The following is a 17,425-nucleotide window of genomic DNA, read 5'->3' as shown; positions in this document are numbered from 1 at the left end:
TAATAGTGTCCTTCCTTTGCCATATGGCATTATAAGGGGTTGGAATAGGTCTGCTGAGGACGGGGGTTACAATTTTGACCCAGGAGCCGCTGGCCAGGGGGTACTAGAACGGGGAGGACCGCTCCACTGGGGGAAAGGGGTGATTTCAGACTGCAGAGCCAGAAGTCCTTTCCTCAGCGAGGACTTCCGAGGACGTCAACCAAGGGGACAGTGCTTTGCCACCTCCCAAGTCTGGTGGAGGGGCGATCTCTCGGAATAGGGGATTGGCACAGGTTTTTTTTTTTTTTTTCAAACCTCTTTATTTTTTATATGGTTACATAATACATAATAATATAATCCAATACATTATACATATACAATTTACATTATATCTTGGTTTGCCGTATGGCATTATAAGATGAGCAAACATGGTCCGCTGAAGGCAGTTATACATTGGTGGGATGATAGCTGGGGGCTTACAAGAAATGGGGAAGGGCCATTCCGGCTGGTGATGGTGGTGGTGTGATGACTTCAAGCTCATCAATTCCTTATGGTGATATGTTAATTTTATATAAGAAATCAGCATAATGAATCAATGAGAAGGTGTAATTAATTTTTGATTTTATGAGTAAATTAAGTAAGACTAATTATCTGCCAAGTTAAGCCTACATTTGGATACATGTTTATTATCCAAATTTTAAACATTATTAAGCAGCCTTCAGATAATAACAATGCTTATGGTTGGCTCTGAGTAAGTTAGTGCACTTAACTTCATTTCTGAAAAAGTCTAGATGTTTTTCACAAGAATGTGGTAAGGGTAATTTGCTTTGGGACTGTTTCTGTATGGGACTGCTTATTGTATTAAGAATATTTACAAATTGTCATCTGTACATGATATATTACATATTGTAATATCCTCTTTTTGAGTAAATAGTTATTTTTTATATATAAATGGTTTTTAATATGTTTTTATTTTATGTATCGTTTCATGTATTGTTTATTTGTTATATTGAATAAAAAAAGAAAGCTAACCAATTTTGTTCAGTCAAATATGGAGTGAAAAACATCGTTAAAATATTTCAAGATGGCAGCACGCCCTTCCGAAGGTTGTGGAGTTACAGTTATGTTGAGTGGGTAGATTGAAATTTTTCAACTTTTGTTATTTCTCTACTATAATTATAGGAAGAGAATAATCAAAAAAGAAATAGAAGAAAATAACAATTATTAATGAACTATTTAAATTGTAAATCATAGCAAGTGATTTAAAGCGATTGTGCTACAATCGATTTTCTTCTATGGACGAGGGAACATTAAAGATAGAAGAAAGGAAATGGTACTCTTTGTTTGGATCGCCTGGTGAGAAGACGTTTCCTAGAAGCAGAAATCACTAGTTGTTAGTAGGTGGGTGGATTGGACATGTCTGGGGAACGAGAACGTCCCCAGAAAGAGATGGTGCGGAACACCCTTTGTCTACTATCAGTGGTAAACGTCTAGAATAAGAAGAATCCAAGAAGAATAAGATCACTCTTTGTTTGGATCGCCTGGTGAGAGGACGTTTCCTGAAGAGGAGATGACTAGAATCCTTTGTTGACTGTTAGTCAAGATAGTAATAAGTCAAATAGTAGTAAAACATCAAAAATATTATGTATGTAATAAAAAAAATATTATGTAATTGGCTAGTTTTGCTCTACCTAGAATTTAAAAAACATTTGTACTAGTAGCTATTAATTTAGTTAAGTGTTATTAGTAGTTAAGTGTGCTGATTATATAGAAAACCCACTCTGAGATTAAGAGTCTATAGCAATATTTTGTATTCGAGAATAAATAACAACTATTAAAATTCCTTTTATTTATTTTAAATAAATCTTGAATATTACAATATATTATATTATCAACAAACATTTTATCTGATATTCAACTTTAGGATTAACATCTACTATGGTAAAAGATTCATTTATTGTTATTGTTACATATATATGTATAATATATTTGTTTTATTGCATTTGAATAGCTTAAGACTTTTTCAGGAGTTAAAGTGTTAATTAAAGCAATATTAATCAGTCTCACAGAACAATTGCTTTTGTGTATTGTTTCAGAATCATTGAAAAAAAAATCTTAAGATCTGGGAAAATTATTAACAATTTTTTTTAAATTATCTATTGCTATAAAAATTTGCATTCTAAGGTTTCCCAAAGTTTGAATAATGAATATAAATTTTGTTTATATAGATTGACACATATAAAGGGATTAGGTTACTATAGTAACACGAAAATGCATTAAAAAAAAAACTGAAGCAAAATTTGCATTATAATCAATTATACTGGTCTGATTTTGGTGTTCTGTTTTTCTTATTTTAGATTATTTGATTATCTATTATGTTGTCATGTATAATATACTAAAATAGGAATAGTTTTTACATAATAATCTCAAAGTGTTTCAATATTAGGCCGATATTGAAACAATTTGGACCGACTGAGCTATCAAAGTGTCGTAATAAAAATTTTGGTAGTGAAATAAAGTTGATGTTTTTAACACTTCAAGAAATCTCTTAAACTGGACATCTAGAAAAAACAGTCTAAATCAGTTAAGAAATTTCAGATATCTTAGATAAATTACAAATGAACATTATATTTTTATTTATATAGATTATTATAGAGGAAATATTTGGGTCACTATATTATTTTTGTAATTTATTGTATGAGGAATCAGAGATTTTTTCTGACATTTGACGAAACATGCAGACCAATGCTAAAAAGTTATTATATTAAATTTGTAAACATCATGAACTAACAGTACATTCTAATTAATTTCAGAATGGGAAATACTCCGTGTAAAGTGGCTGAATTCTTTGGTCATCAAGATATAGCTGCTTTTCTAGAATCAAAGCAAGAAGAAAAGAGGCTTAGCCAAACCATATTCAGAGGAACTCCTTCAAAGTCTTAAAAGCCCAAATAATATAATTTTTTGAATACACTCGTTTAGTTTTTCACTTTCTTAATCAGTCTCCAACATTGTGATCCTGAAATTCCCAAGTTATGGTTCATGAATCGCTATAAGGGAATAGTTTACCTATTTTTTAAAGCCTACACTCCTAATTATGCATTTAGGAATAAGTAAACCTTGTTTTATTTTCATATGTGATGCTAAATGGCTAGTGTGATGGGAACGAGTTTTTTTAATAAAAAAAATTGTATATTTAATTATTGGGTAAATGTCTAAGAAAAATAAGCGGGAAACAAAAATAGTCATACACAAGAACTTAACCCATTGATAACTTCTAAAAAAATAAATGCTTATGTTTGTGTTCGATGATAATCCATCAAACCATTGTCCAATATTAATAACATTTTAATAGAATATGTAGGTTGGTACTAAGTTGAGCTAATATCAGTTTCTGTCAACTACTTTCACTTCTTACCACTAAAATAACTCCTTTCTGGATATCCCTATTCTGTTGGGAAGCTGCTTGAGGAGGCCAGGACCCAGTAAGGGTTGTTGCACCGATTGAAGAAGAAGGATACCCCCATATTTCGTCAATTTTCAAACGACAAATCATATACCTTGAAATATAGATAATTATCAATAAAATGATATAGATAATTATTTATATCAATAAATACTTTATATTAGGTAATTAATAAAAATACTAAATAAAAATTGCCAGACAAATCATTTTTCATAGAAGAAAATATGAGAATGTAAAAAAGATAAAAATAGTAAAGAAGCTTTACTAATCTATGTAATTGGCTGACATTGTTTTTATTTAAAATTTTATATAAATTTTGAAAAAATAAATAAATTATTTATACTTTATTATTATCTTTTTATGGGTCATACTTCAAAATGGTAATATTTAGTTATCAATTTTTTTTTTTCAAAAGTTAAAGGAGAGTGTTTAATTTATTTGATTTCCACTACCTTCTGGCATTGCTCCTTGACAATGTTTTGAAGAATTGTCTCAGATAATATCATAGTTTTTGTGACATTGATTTAAAAAATATATATTATTTTAGGGAGTGGCATATGTGACTAGGGAGTATAAATGAAATAAATCACTTTATAACTATATAAATTTTAATAGAAAATATATATTGAGGCAGAAGTCAGTGTTAATGTTTTTTATCATAAGCATTCCTCAATCATATAAAACTAAAAAAAAAAAATCCCTTCTGCTTAATAACAAACATTTAAATTTTTTCAGTATTATCACATCTGTTATAAACATCAAATCCAATACTAAGTAGTATCAAATGTCGCAATCTTGAATATGCTATATAAATAAATATCATCTGTTTAAGGGAAGCTTATAACTAAACTTCAAAACTGTACTTTATTTATACAAATTCCATCTAAATTTCAATCTGTGTTTTAAGACAAAACTTGAAAGCATATTGAATAAATGAGAAAAAAGTTTTTTAGGCTTACTGCAAAAAAAAAAAAGTCAGTCTCAGCTTTGCGACAGGGCAAGGTAGGGACAAAACTAGCTTTATTTATTTTATAACTAGGTACCTATTAATGATTAGAACCTCAAAGTGAAAACAAAAAAACTAGGAATGGTTAGTCATTTTCAGTAAGCTTTGTTACAGAAATTGAAGAATCACCCTTATAATTAAATGTTTTTCCTAAAAAATAATAAAAATAAAAACCTTGCACTATTGCAACCTTAAAGATCTTTCAGATGGATATTTCATGAAGAAATACTGTGTTTTGACTAATTGTGCAATGAGGTGATATGGCTGTGATTGTATTTAACCATTTTTTTCTGTTACCTATTGAAGAGATGGGTACACACCTTAAAGAGAGTTGGTGTGACCTAATTCATAATATGGTTTTATGTAAATTTTCTTAATCACTTGGGTTCAAAATATATATATCACTGAGCCATCTCACTCACTAGATTTTTAAAACTACAAATAAAAAAAAAAATGTATCAACAGATAAATAAGATTGATCTTTGAAGATGAGGGTTAGCTGAAATTTTACCAAAGTAGTTTTATTATTTCACAGTTTTTGTGAATTTTTAAATTTAAATTTGTAAATTTTTAACATAAGAAAAAACTAAGAACCAATTTAAAAAAAAAATAATCAACACTTTTGGGATGAAAGGGAAATTAAAAAAATATATGTACAATTAAAAGAAATATTTACATGTAATTTAATAAAAATTTTACAAAATTAATACCTACATAAAATCATTTATACAAATACTCACTCAAACATTAATGGCAACACAGTAATTGTAATTTTCAAAAATAACTAAGAATAACAAAACAAAATATAAAAATTACAGATTTTAGTGTATCTCTCACTGCTCTGTCCAATGACATCTTCGACTAATTTGAGCATTACAAAGTTTTGCAGAACACTTATTTACATATTTCATTGAGTGACTAAAATCATTTGGCTGAAAAAAATAAATACTAATAGAGCATTGTTACTTTTTTTTTATATTTATAAATAATAAATAATTCTTGCTCTGATTATTTGTAACTAGTAATCATAGACGCTATAAGAAATCTCAAAATCTGTTAATAGGATTATCTACATTTACATTACTTCTTCATTATATTTCATTTCTTAAAATTATTAAGGTGGAAGGAACATTACAACATTCATAGAACTGTACATGTATCAATGATAAATTAAAAAAAAAAAAATATGATCTTCAAAATTTTCACATAAAATTGTTTGATCCTGATAAACCAGATATGATCAAGGATTCTTCTCCACGTACAAAGCACATGTTTGAAACTATTGTAGAAGTTCAATCGATCATATTGGTTTACTACCTTAAGTCTCATAGTTGCTCAGATTTTCACTCTAACCCCATTTGGCTGCAAGGCTGTAGAGTGTCCTCAGAAGTTCAACAGCTCTTGCATCAGAGTCTATTGGAAGTGTGTTAGTATATGCTGATATTGTTGGTGAAGGTATGTACAACTTAGCAGAATTGATCTTATTTATATCAGATGGGCTTCCATGGACTGCAGTCATTGTATCAGTTCCTCGGTGAAACTTACCACTACTTTGAGGGGCTTCGGTTGTAGTGCTTACACGTACTCGGGAAACTCTAACTTTTTTCCTAGGAATATATACACTGCTTGGGGTAGATGGAGAAGCTGAAAGAGGAGGTAATTCGCTAGTAGTGGTTTCTTTTTTTATTTCTTCCATATTACTTAGAAGAGCATTTATCAAGTTTTCTCGTGATTCCTGGACAGTTCTGTTTTCTTTGCCTTTTTCATTTACCAAAAGTAGTACAAGCCTACGTATTGTCATATTTTTTTCTGCTTTAGACATCATATCCATAAGTGTGACTGCAGCAGTTTCATTAAGATTACCAAACATATCCATGGCCGTTCTTTCGAAGCTTCCTAAATGATCATTAGGAATCACTGTTTCTGTTGACTCAGTGAGTCCAGAAGTTGTTACAGTTTCCTCAGAGTTAATTTCTGTTTGGACTGTTGTTGGCCATTGGAACTCTATTGTGTTAGAAGAATCACTTGAGCGAGGTGGGCGGTACGTTGTGGCTTCATATTGATGAGGGGATGAATAGTGAGCTGATGAAGAAGGTACTGGGCTGCTGGTATAGTTTTGATAAAGGGTGCTTCCACTGGCAGTGGTTAAATCTATCAAAGGTGATACAGTCCAAGTTGTTTCATATTTACGAGTTTCAGTTGATGAATCAAATTTTTCCAATGTCACACCATTTCCAAGGTCAATATTTTTGTATGAAACTTTATATTCACTATTTTTATCACTATATGAAGGAGTAGCGAGCTCAGCATTTATAGTTCCTATATGATAATTTATTGGGTCAGCAAAGATGCCAGTTGGCTTCTCATATGTCTCAGTCTGAACAGTTTCTTTTTGATCTTTTTTGACATCTTCAGATTCTTTAGTGGTTTGGAATCCAGAAGGTTTGGCCAAATTTTCAAAAGGAGGTTCCTGACCAAAGAAAGGAATAAATTCTTCACTCTTGTAATCTTCTTTGGTATTGAATTTTTCTTGTGACACTGCAGAGGGAGCATAACTTATGTATGAGTTAGAACTATAGAGTGTCGGATAATATTTACTTATTTCTTTTTGACTTTGTTCATTAAACTTTTTAGCGAATTGGAGGTAGTTATTGCTGGATACTAATGATTGACTGCCTGCTGTTATCAAAACTTTCTCTTGATCAATTGATGGGAAATATGTGTCATCCTGGTATGCAGTTGGTGATGTTTGATAATTTATATTTTCTTCGCTACTTGACTGATCAGAATTCAAGACATTGATTTTTATAAGGCTGTTCACATCTTTAGGTTCTGGAAGTCCTTCTCCTTTTTCTGATGTAGCATTAGTCACACTAACTGATAAGGGAACTTCAGTTTGTGCCACTGGAGTAGTTATTGATATTGGTGTTCCAGTAAGATTTTTAGGTACGTCTGAGCCATAGGGAGAATATGCTCTGGCAGTCTTCTGAGTGTTATTTTGAAAACCTCCGTATCTAGGTCTGCTGGTATCGCTTACTCCACCTACAGTTGGGAAATAAGATTGGTCTTCTTTAGATCCAAGTCTACTGTAGAAGTCTAGAGTGTCAGTGTTGTTTGTGATGCTGTTCACTTTTGACTGTACAGTACTGGGTGTAACTGAGCTAAAACGAGCTGCTTGATAATTTTCTGGGGCTGTTGGAGGAAATGTATTATGTTCTAATGAATTGTCTGGTTCATAAGTTCGACTTGCTTGCACCAAATTATTTATATCTCCAATGTTCAAATTTTCATCTGTATAACCTGCAATGTTACTTAGAGTTGTTAATGGAGAACCTGTACTGCCTTTCTGACCTTGATTGGCATCAGAAAAGTCTAGGACTTCATCCTCTGGAGAAGGTGTGGTGTGATCAACATTACTAGGTTCAGTAGGTCTCACCTGTGCAAGTATTTCTTTAAATGTTTCAGGATCTTCAAGATAAGCCGACAATGCTCTGCTAAATACCTGGGCCAGTTCCCTTAGCTCACTTGAATCTTTCAATCTCAAATCTCTGTCACCTCCTCTAGTTATTTGCGAGATTGTTGTTTGAGGTTTTTGAGTAGTATAATCTATTTCTAGGAATGGTACGTTAGGTACCTCACTTCTCTTTTCAGTTTGTTCTTTACTTTCCGAAAAGAGATAAGAATATGATTCCTTTGTAGCTTTTGTTAATCCTGCTGGTAAACTTTCTTCTGGAGGGGATGAAGATGATCGGGTTGTTACTTCATTTTGTATGTATGAATTAGTTGCTGGTATTCCAGAACGGAAGTTCAGAATGACATCAGACACCTGTGGGTGTCCATCCGGTTGCCCATAAATGCTACTTAAGTCATCAGCAGCAGCAGAACTGATATAACTTGCTAATGAATGCAGAGCCTTAGCCGATGTTGGAGTTACTCCTGATTCCATTAAGGAGTTGACAACTTCAGGTCTTATTTCTTCTGAAGTGCCTGAAACATGAATTGAAGCATATCTATTGATTTTAGGTGTTGCAGTGGTCGTAAATTGTTTAGGAGTTTCTGTTCCTTTAGTAGGAAGATATGTATGTCTTGTACTAGGTTGAGGAGATGGAGTTGATGTTGTTGAAAAACTGGATACTGGAATAACATCATCACTCAAAGAAGAAGGGGTGGTCTCAAGGCTATTTTTATGTGAAAAACTTGGAGAGCTATAAGACAGAGGCTCAGATGTGGTTTTAGATTGATTTTTCAAATATTCTTCATGTCTGAGAAGTTCTACATATGCAAAATCCTTAGTCGGTCTGATTTTAACGTCAAAAACAGTTTTTTGTTTAGAAGAACTTTTTGTAGAGGGCTGGGTTTTTTGATAGGTATCCTGTCTTTGTTGTGTCTGATCATTGTAAAAATTAATTTCACTGTTTGATATTGATCTAGCTGTTGTGGATGGATGAGGAACTTCAGTAACAAAGCTTGACTTTGGTTCTAAACTAGCTTTTTGATTAACATTGTAAAAGTATTTGCTTGTGCCCCTATTTGTTTCTGGCTGGTAATACTGTCCATTTTGTTGTGAATATGTATCAACATAATCACTACTAGAAAAGTTATAGTTAGTGGTATAATTATGTTTGCTATTATAATAATCAGCATTTTGATAAGTGTAATTGTAGCTTGAATAAACACTGCCTGGGTAATTATTGTTGATTAGTTCTTCATTACTGATCTCTTCTTTACTGTATTCTTCTTTGGTGTGTTCTTCATTTTTGCTAATTTCTTGAAAACTTGGTGGATTATAACTTGCCACAGTAGATGAAGTGGTTTGGTATCGCCGTCCATTATAATTGTACAAGTTTGTCTGTGTAGGAGGTGGAATAGTTGTGGTAGTTGCGGCAGTATATTGCTTGTATTGAGCTTCAAGTTGGTTTGCAAATCGGTGTCTATTGCTTGCAAATGAAGCAGTTTCAGCAGGAATTTGCCTTTCCTGTTCTTCTTGTTGGGGCTGAAGCTCAGACTGATATTCAGGTTGTTGAGTCTGTGGCTGTGATTGATATCGAGATTGTTGAGTCTGTGGTTGAGGTTGCTGAGTAATTGACTGAGGTTGATACTGGGGTTGCTGAGTAATTGGCTGAGGTTGATACTGGGGTTGCTGAGTAATTGGCTGAGGTTGATACTGGGGTTGCTGAGTAATAGGCTGAGGCTGATATTGAGATTGTTGAGCTTGATATTGAGATTGGTGAGTTACTGTTTGAGTTTGATAAAGGGGTTGTTGAGTCTGTGGCTGAGGTTGGTGTTGAGTTTGTTGGGCCTGTGGCTGAGCTTGGTACTGAGATTGTTGAGTCTGTGGCTGAGGTTGGTATTGAGATTGCTGAGTAATTGGCTGAGGTTGGTATTGAGGTTGCTGAGTCTGAAGCTGAGGTTGGTATTGAGATTGTCGAGGCTGATATTGAGGTTGAGGCTGAGGCTGTGTCCTTTGTTGAGGCTGAGACTGTGTCCTTTGTTGAGGCTGAGACTGTATCCTTTGTTGGGTCTGAGTCTGTGTTCTTTGTTGAAGTTGAGGTTGAGATTGTGTTCTCTGTTGAGGTTGTGATTGTGTCCTCTGTTGAGGTTTCCTCCTGTATTGCCTCTGCTGGGTGCTGCTGGCTACTCTCGGTGCTTCTGAAGTTGTTCTTACCGTTATGGCCTTTGCAATCTCTTCTGCTCTTTTCTTATAGATCATTTGGTCGTGGGCAAGCTGCTCAGCACTTTCTTCATACAGTTCAACGGAGCGTTCGCAGTCCACTCTAAACCACCAGTCACATATCAAATGACTTTGACGGAATATGGTTCCGTTGGGGCATAAGAATGATATTTTCCTTCCTCCATCGCAGATGTGGAAAACCTAAAAAAAAAAAATAAATAAATAAAACATCGTAAAAAATAGGAATCTTTAAATGCATATCAGTAAATTAGATACCCAGATTTATTATCGCAGTACGATATAAGCCAATATCATGGCGTTCTTTATATATAATAAAAGTTTTTTCTTTATTAAATTTCGGATTGATTTTTAGATTTTATTATAAATTAGTTTATAATTGTTTATTATAAATGTTATGGAAATTCTTATTAATTTTTGGTCCTCTCTGCCAAAGGTAGATAATCTTTGTTTTCATGTTGGAATTGAATAAAAATCATAGTATCAGAATTGAAAATTTTAACTCACATTTTATATTTTAAACATAAAAGAAAACGTTTCGTTCCCTGCCTGTTGGTCTGTAATCAAATTTGTGTTGAGGCATAATCGATCGAACCTTAGCCAATTTGGATGAAATTTAAGGATTGTGGGGGTTGGTATTTAGTTGCTCCCATATCGATTTCATCAGATTGTGAGGGTTGGTACTTAGTTGGTCCCATATCGATTTCATCACATTCCGTCAACTGCTTTTGCTTCAGTATGCGTAAACGTATTTCCCATACATATATTTAGAAAACCTGCCGTCCGATTAGCCAAAATTTCATGAAATGTTTGGGTTTAATTCGTTCGTTCTATTTTGTTTAAAGGCGTAAGGCTTCCTAGGTCATCAAAGCCGTTTAAATCTTATTAATTTATGGTAATATTCAATTGACTATTTTATTTCACACGCACACACTCATAAACACACATTAAAGAAGGCAAAAAGTAGTTGCTGAAATGATTTTTCCAAAATTGTACAAGCGATGAATTTCTTCTTCTTGTTATTTTTTAAATTATATTTCTGCAAGTAAATTATGCGATTTTATAAATTTAATTACCGATTCTATTGTTTTGTTATCGTTTCTAAGGGCTGATGATATGTCATGTTGGGGGTTAGTATTGACATGGTATACAGTAAATTTTAGCAAATTCCAATCCCTGCTTTCGCCTACGCTTGCGCAAACGTATTTTCCTTGATATATATATTACAAGGAACAGCTTATTGCTTTATTTCAAAGCTAGGGAAAAATTGTGTATTAGTGAAGGTATGGTCTACCGTATATTTTATTCGTAAATAATTTATCGTTAACTTTGAAATATATGTATGTTTCAACGTGTGCAAAGGGCCCAAAAGCCCAATACTCAAGAATTTGCCTTCCAATTTTTTTTATAATTTTATGAAAACTATATACAGTCAAGATTCAAAATTGATGACTCTACCAACTATAATAAGAAGGATAAAAAAATTGCGACTGTTCAACAAATTCATTTTTAGGTTCATTCAAGTTAAGAAAAAAAATCAATGACCTGAAATTTTATTTTAGAAAAATTTGTAATTTACATTCGTTTTTTTCAACTTGCCATCATTGTGCATTTATATAACTCGGAAAACAATCACTTTGCGGCTAATTAGGCAATTTTCATCCTGTATCATGTAATTCTACCAAAGCTGCTTTGAATCTCTGGGTTATAAGGTACTGAATGATCGGTCGTGGCACAATCTCAGGCCCGCCTCAATAAAACTTGACATTTGTGCCTACGTTTCGACCTGTATTAAAGCCACTAAGTGACTATCAATACTACGCTTTGTTGATGTGAATAAATTCCAGTAAGCTGACCGGCTTCATTTCTCAGGAGTGGCTAAATAGCCGAGCAAACCATTTTGGGTGGTAACCTATCCAAGTTTAAACCGCGCTCGATTGAGCTTAACTTCTAACTTTGCCTATTACACAAGTATTACACCACTTGGGCATTCCGCCTCCAGTATTGCTTGTATACCTCGAAATTTTCCCGAAACTCAATTTTCATAACTCTAAGCAGGATTAATTTTAAATTAAATTATGTAACGAACTCATCCTTCTAGCGCTATATGATACCTTGCATCCCACAACTATATTTCTGTCGGAGCAACAACAACCTATTTGCTAATTCTAGGTCCTAAGAAAAATGAATTTGAAAAATAGACTGAAGGCTTTAGGAAACTAAGATTCACGTATAATGTGCTATAAAAAAGGGGGCAGTTACAGGCTTCCGAAAACATTGCATTTGCAAGTAAAATTTTAATTTTGACGGATACAATTACTACATAAAAAATAAGAAACCTCTGAAAATGGACATCGATGGTTGATGTTTCAAACCACAAGGTTTACTATTCCAAATCTAAGTGTATGAATAATATATAATACCTTCAGTTCTGGTGCCTAGCATAAAAACAACCTGTATCTTGTTATCGGGAGAATTTTTAAAATAAAATTATAAAAAAAAATATTGCAATTAAATACAGTTACGACTCCGGTTCCATAAATGCTAATGCTGGTTAAGTGCTATTAGCGAGTCTTCAGTTGTCCGTTTATATAAATATAGGTTTTATTAAACTGACTACTCCAAAATCAGTTTGATCGAAAACTGGCATTTGTCATTCTTGAATTAAGCCACACTATAATCAAAAGTAGTAAGAATATTTAAGTTAAATAATAAAAATATTCATTTAAAATCAATTTTATACTTCTAGGATCTTTATAGTGAACTCCAAAGAGATATATTTTGTGGTTCTGTTCTAATTGGCATATCTCGCGAGCATGTTCCTGGAGTTGGATGATCCTTTACTTTTTTATATAAATATATATTACATTGCCGTAAAAAAAAAATACATAGATATAACCATGAATTAAATTGATATATTTATTCAAAAATTTTCGCAAATCAGAAATTATTACCTGGCATCCAGTTTCAAGATCAGCATAATATCCTGAACTTTTAACGTTTCTGCAGCTGAATTCGGTTCGTGGAATACTAGGCAGCACTGGGAAGTCCACGCCGGGTCTTCCAATCACTCCTGCAATGTCAAAACATTTCGTTATATCTTTGGTCTAATATCATAGTTCAATTTAATAATAAATACAGGACAAACTATGTCAACCTGAAATCATCCAGTATAAAACCACTACACCACTCTGCTTATCCATATTCCTATTAATATAACAATAAACCTTATTATAACCAGTTTGCTAATTCAATTAAAATATTAACTAGATTACTACTCAGATAATTTAAACAAAATTGAAATTCGGTCAGTTTGGAATATGTTGATCTCCGATTTAGATTTTTAGGCAGTTGTTTGACGCATTTTCCAGTAAAAAAAAATATTAAGTTGATATTCCTATCTATGTACTTATTATTTTAGAAACTCGATAATTTAGGTAGATTCCTATCTGGGAGATGTGGCTGCTCTGAGACACTGTAAATGGTGGCTTCTAATAAAAAATATTGACAAAGGTCTATTTAGTACTAATGAAAAGAAGACATCGATAGAAAGCTTTTAGACAAAGTAAGAGAGAAAATAGTGAGTTATTCCAAAAGGATTAATTGAATAAATCATGTGCCAAGACCACCTGAAAAGATCCTCGAGACAGGTTCGAAGAGTAAGTGATTGTGTACTTTTGAACTATTTGCCAGCCTTTACAAAGAAGCTTCAGGGGGAGAAGCCCTGATCAGAAAATCACGCTTCTGAAAGAAGAGATAAATCCTAATTGTTATTATAAAGGAGGGTACTCTGGTTTAATTACGGAAGAGGAAGATTTAGATACTTCTGGACTAGTCCTTCGAGGAAACCATACTTGTTTTGATTTCATCTTGGTGGACAATATGATAATAGGATATTTTCCTAGCTATGATGATGGATTAGCCCTCAGAGAATCTTGGCATATATCAGAAGACAACCGTTGACTAGCATGTAAAATATTTTATGACGATACAATCTATCTGAATTATTATTATTATTTAAATAATTTATATACTTGTGTTGATGGGAAAATAAGTTGTTCACTTCTGTAGTGTTGATACCTTATAAATCTCCAATATTACCAACTTCAATGTTAACAATTTTGTATGGATTTGTACTTACTTATTGGTAATTGGTAAACACACAATAAGCCTTTAGGGAAGAAATCCAATCCTAACAGATTTAAGACTCAAGATAGTAAATCATGATCACTTTATCCATCAAATTATTAATAATTTTAGTTAATTACTGAAGATAATTATACTGGTTTCCCTTGAACAAAATGTATGAAACACAGTATACGTTAATACTGTGTACTTAATATAATAAATATGTTACCGTTATAGAATAATTTAATCTTTTTTTTTAAATATTTATTTATTGCTATTTACAACTGTAAATTATAATACATTTAGTAAATCTGATCTAAGTTGAATTGGAGTGTTACAGACGTGTAGAGAAACTACCCATTGGTAGCACTCTAATGACATTTTACTGGTCTCGTGGGCATCTTCTTTTCAGGCGCCTCGGAGGATTGTCAGGAATGGAAGAGGATACAGGATTAGAAACAAGGGGGTTTGAGTGGTTAGAGAGTTTATAATGGAAGGAGTGATATCTGGTTCGGGCTAGATCGGTTACATAGGGAACATTAAGGTCTTTATATATTATTTTATTTGTGACAAAGTAAGGACCATTGTAAGGATTGAATACGAGAGGAATTCGGAGGTTTTGTGGAGCCCCAAAGCTCAACTCCATATGTCCAGATTGGCCTTATTACAGTCATGTAGATCAGTCTTTTGTAATGTGTTGGAAGTTTAGACCGTTTGTCTAGTAAGTGATGTAAGAGTCGAAATCGACGTGCAGTTTCCTGTCTTTTCAGTCTGGTGTGAGGATTCCAGGTTAATCGCTTGTCCAAATGTAATCCAAGGTAGCGGATCTTGTCGACAGGGGTAAGAGTAACATCATTAAATGAAACTGTATGGCAGCCAGTAGGTTTACGACGAAGGGTAAAGGTGATTTGATGGGATTTGTTGGAATTTATCTTAATTCTCCAATTACGACACAATTAATGGGTTATTATTAACAGCGAGCACACATGTGTCATCGGCATATGTGGTGAGGATAGTGTTAGGATTTGTTGGAATGTCAGCTGTATAGACGGTGTAGAGGATGGGTCCAAGGATACTACCTTGAGGAACACCAGCGGACTGAGAATAGAGAGATGAATAGGAACCATTGTGGTTTACTTCGAAAAATCTATTAATGAGAAAGGAACGAATGGTGAGAAAGTGTGTAGGAGGTAGGAATTTACGGAGTTTGTAAAGCAGTCCCGGGTGCCAGACTCGATCAAAAGCTCTTGAATAATTAAACATATATAGTGAATAACCCCTACTGAGTCCTTTATCTAAAGCCTTTAATGTCCTTTTAAAATAATGGATGTACATGTTATCTCAAAAACATATGTCAATAGGAAACGAGTGTTCTCAGTTATTTTACACTTCAGTGGAGGATCGCACTAAGAGAGAAATCGCCTTACCTTGATATTCTGTGAACTCCTCCTCCCTGTCTAGATCGGGTTCTTTGTGCTCTGGCCCACTGAGCTTCCTCTGGACTCTCTTGACCTCTCCGCCCTCCTCGACGCTCTCCTCGTAGCTAGTAGCGCCCATCACCTCTGCCACGTATGGTATGGTCTCGCTGGTTGGCATAGGCAGCCTCACCTGTGCATGTAAATTTATATTTTATTTCTTTATAATAAAAAAAGTAACTTTTTTTTCAATAAATAAAGTTATGAATTACATCTTTTTAACTTATAATATCTTACAATATATTTTTCATAAAAAAATCTTTAGATTTAATCAATTATTGGTAAGTGTAAAAAGAAAAATTCTCCCTGAATTTCGTGATCTCATAGTTTCCAGTTTTTTTTTTTTATTTGTAAATTTTAAAGTGTTTCAGCGTTTCAGCGACTAGGGTTAATTATACTGAATTTACAAAGTTAACGAATTACAACGGCAGTATAGTCTGGGTAGCGGCATCATTTACAAAAAGAAAAAAAAATTAAATAATTTAAAAGTAAAGTCTTAAGAATCACACTGGATGCTCCTCGGTATAAAAGAAATAGCCAGTTGCATAGGTAATTACGAATGGAAACAATAGAACACTACATTAGAAATCGGTCCATAAAATTCCGCTCCAAGTTATCGACAGTTAAAAGAGCATGTCTTACAACTTGGGAAATCCAACCTCATCCTGAAGACTGAAGCCCAGGCCACTACAAGATATCCTATTATAAGTTCTGTATTTATCGATTCTATCATTGACATTACTCCAATTGTTTTTCTCTTCGTCTTTTTCTTATTTATTTAATTAAATCTATAAATGTCATTGTTTTTGTGATTAACTTTTCTTTTTCTCTCTTACTAAGAATTATTTAGGCTATAATTGATCAGTTTTTAAAACCGAAAAAAGATTGGTCTTTATTTTTAACAATTGTTGTTGTTCATAGGGGCTTTATGGCGTAAAACCCAGAAGTTAATAATGCCCATTTTTCACATTTTATAATTCAATTTTGAGATTTAAAACTCTTTAAATAATTACTTATTTTAGAATGATTTATTACGTTTAACAAACTTTCGGGTTTAAATCTCATTTTCAACAGTTTTAAATCTAAAGAAATAAACAATATGTTACATTTTATGACCTTCCGGCCACTCTGGTTTTAATGAAATTATACTATATTACATATTACATTCGATTATATAGTTTATATCATTTTCTTCTTATTATTATTTTCCTCTATGACTTGTAACAACAACCAATGTTCATTTACATAGTGGCTATTTTTTTTTTTTTATGTTTTGATCCACTCTGCCTATAGACGTTGATAATATCTTAAAATATGCAGTTTTTTTCAAAGTAATTTTTCTTAGGACACCTGTTATAGTTAGTTATGTAAGACGCAGATATCGTTTGAATGACAACCTGATCGTCAGCTTTGACAGATTGTATAATTTTTCAATAAATTGTTTTATCTCAATTTCTTCTTAAAAAAAATTTTTAAATAAATTCATGATACAATATATTATCAATAAAACTACTATACAACATATTCTTTCTTTGGGGATCATACACCATCACCTGCATGGGAATTACCTCGGAGATTATTCTTTGTTTTATTTATTTATTTTAATATGTTGACCTCTCTATTTGTGTGTTTTAACGTATTTATTAATTAAATTATTTTATTTTATTAGTACTATTATTTTT

At 32.8% G+C, this 17,425-nt stretch overlaps 2 protein-coding genes across 2 annotated transcripts in view; one reads left to right on the top strand and one right to left on the bottom strand.

Moving 5' to 3' along the window:
- LOC106690066 (glutaminase kidney isoform, mitochondrial) overlaps nt 1-2,952 on the top strand; it is a gene marked incomplete in the record, with an annotated part of 36,413 nt that extends 33,461 nt beyond the window's left edge. Inside the window, 1 exon segment of the mRNA XM_067046538.1 lies at nt 2,793-2,952. Coding sequence (XP_066902639.1) covers nt 2,793-2,922 — 130 coding nt within the window.
- Nucleotides 2,953-5,128: 2,176 nt separating this feature from the next.
- Nucleotides 5,129-17,425, bottom strand: part of LOC106690067 (uncharacterized) — a gene marked incomplete at its 5' end in the record, with an annotated part of 38,183 nt that continues 25,886 nt past the window's right edge. Inside the window, 3 exon segments of the mRNA XM_014435340.3 lie at nt 5,129-10,323; nt 13,095-13,213; nt 15,696-15,876. Coding sequence (XP_014290826.3) covers nt 5,800-10,323; nt 13,095-13,213; nt 15,696-15,876 — 4,824 coding nt within the window.

The sequence above is a fragment of the Halyomorpha halys genome, unplaced genomic scaffold (genome assembly GCF_000696795.3).
Source record: "Halyomorpha halys isolate HHAL.00 unplaced genomic scaffold, Hhal_1.1 Scaffold1566.1, whole genome shotgun sequence".
NCBI lineage: Eukaryota > Metazoa > Arthropoda > Insecta > Hemiptera > Pentatomidae > Halyomorpha > Halyomorpha halys.
The sequence above is the reverse complement of the archived record's forward strand: the minus strand, read 5'-3'. Positions and strand labels throughout refer to the sequence as shown.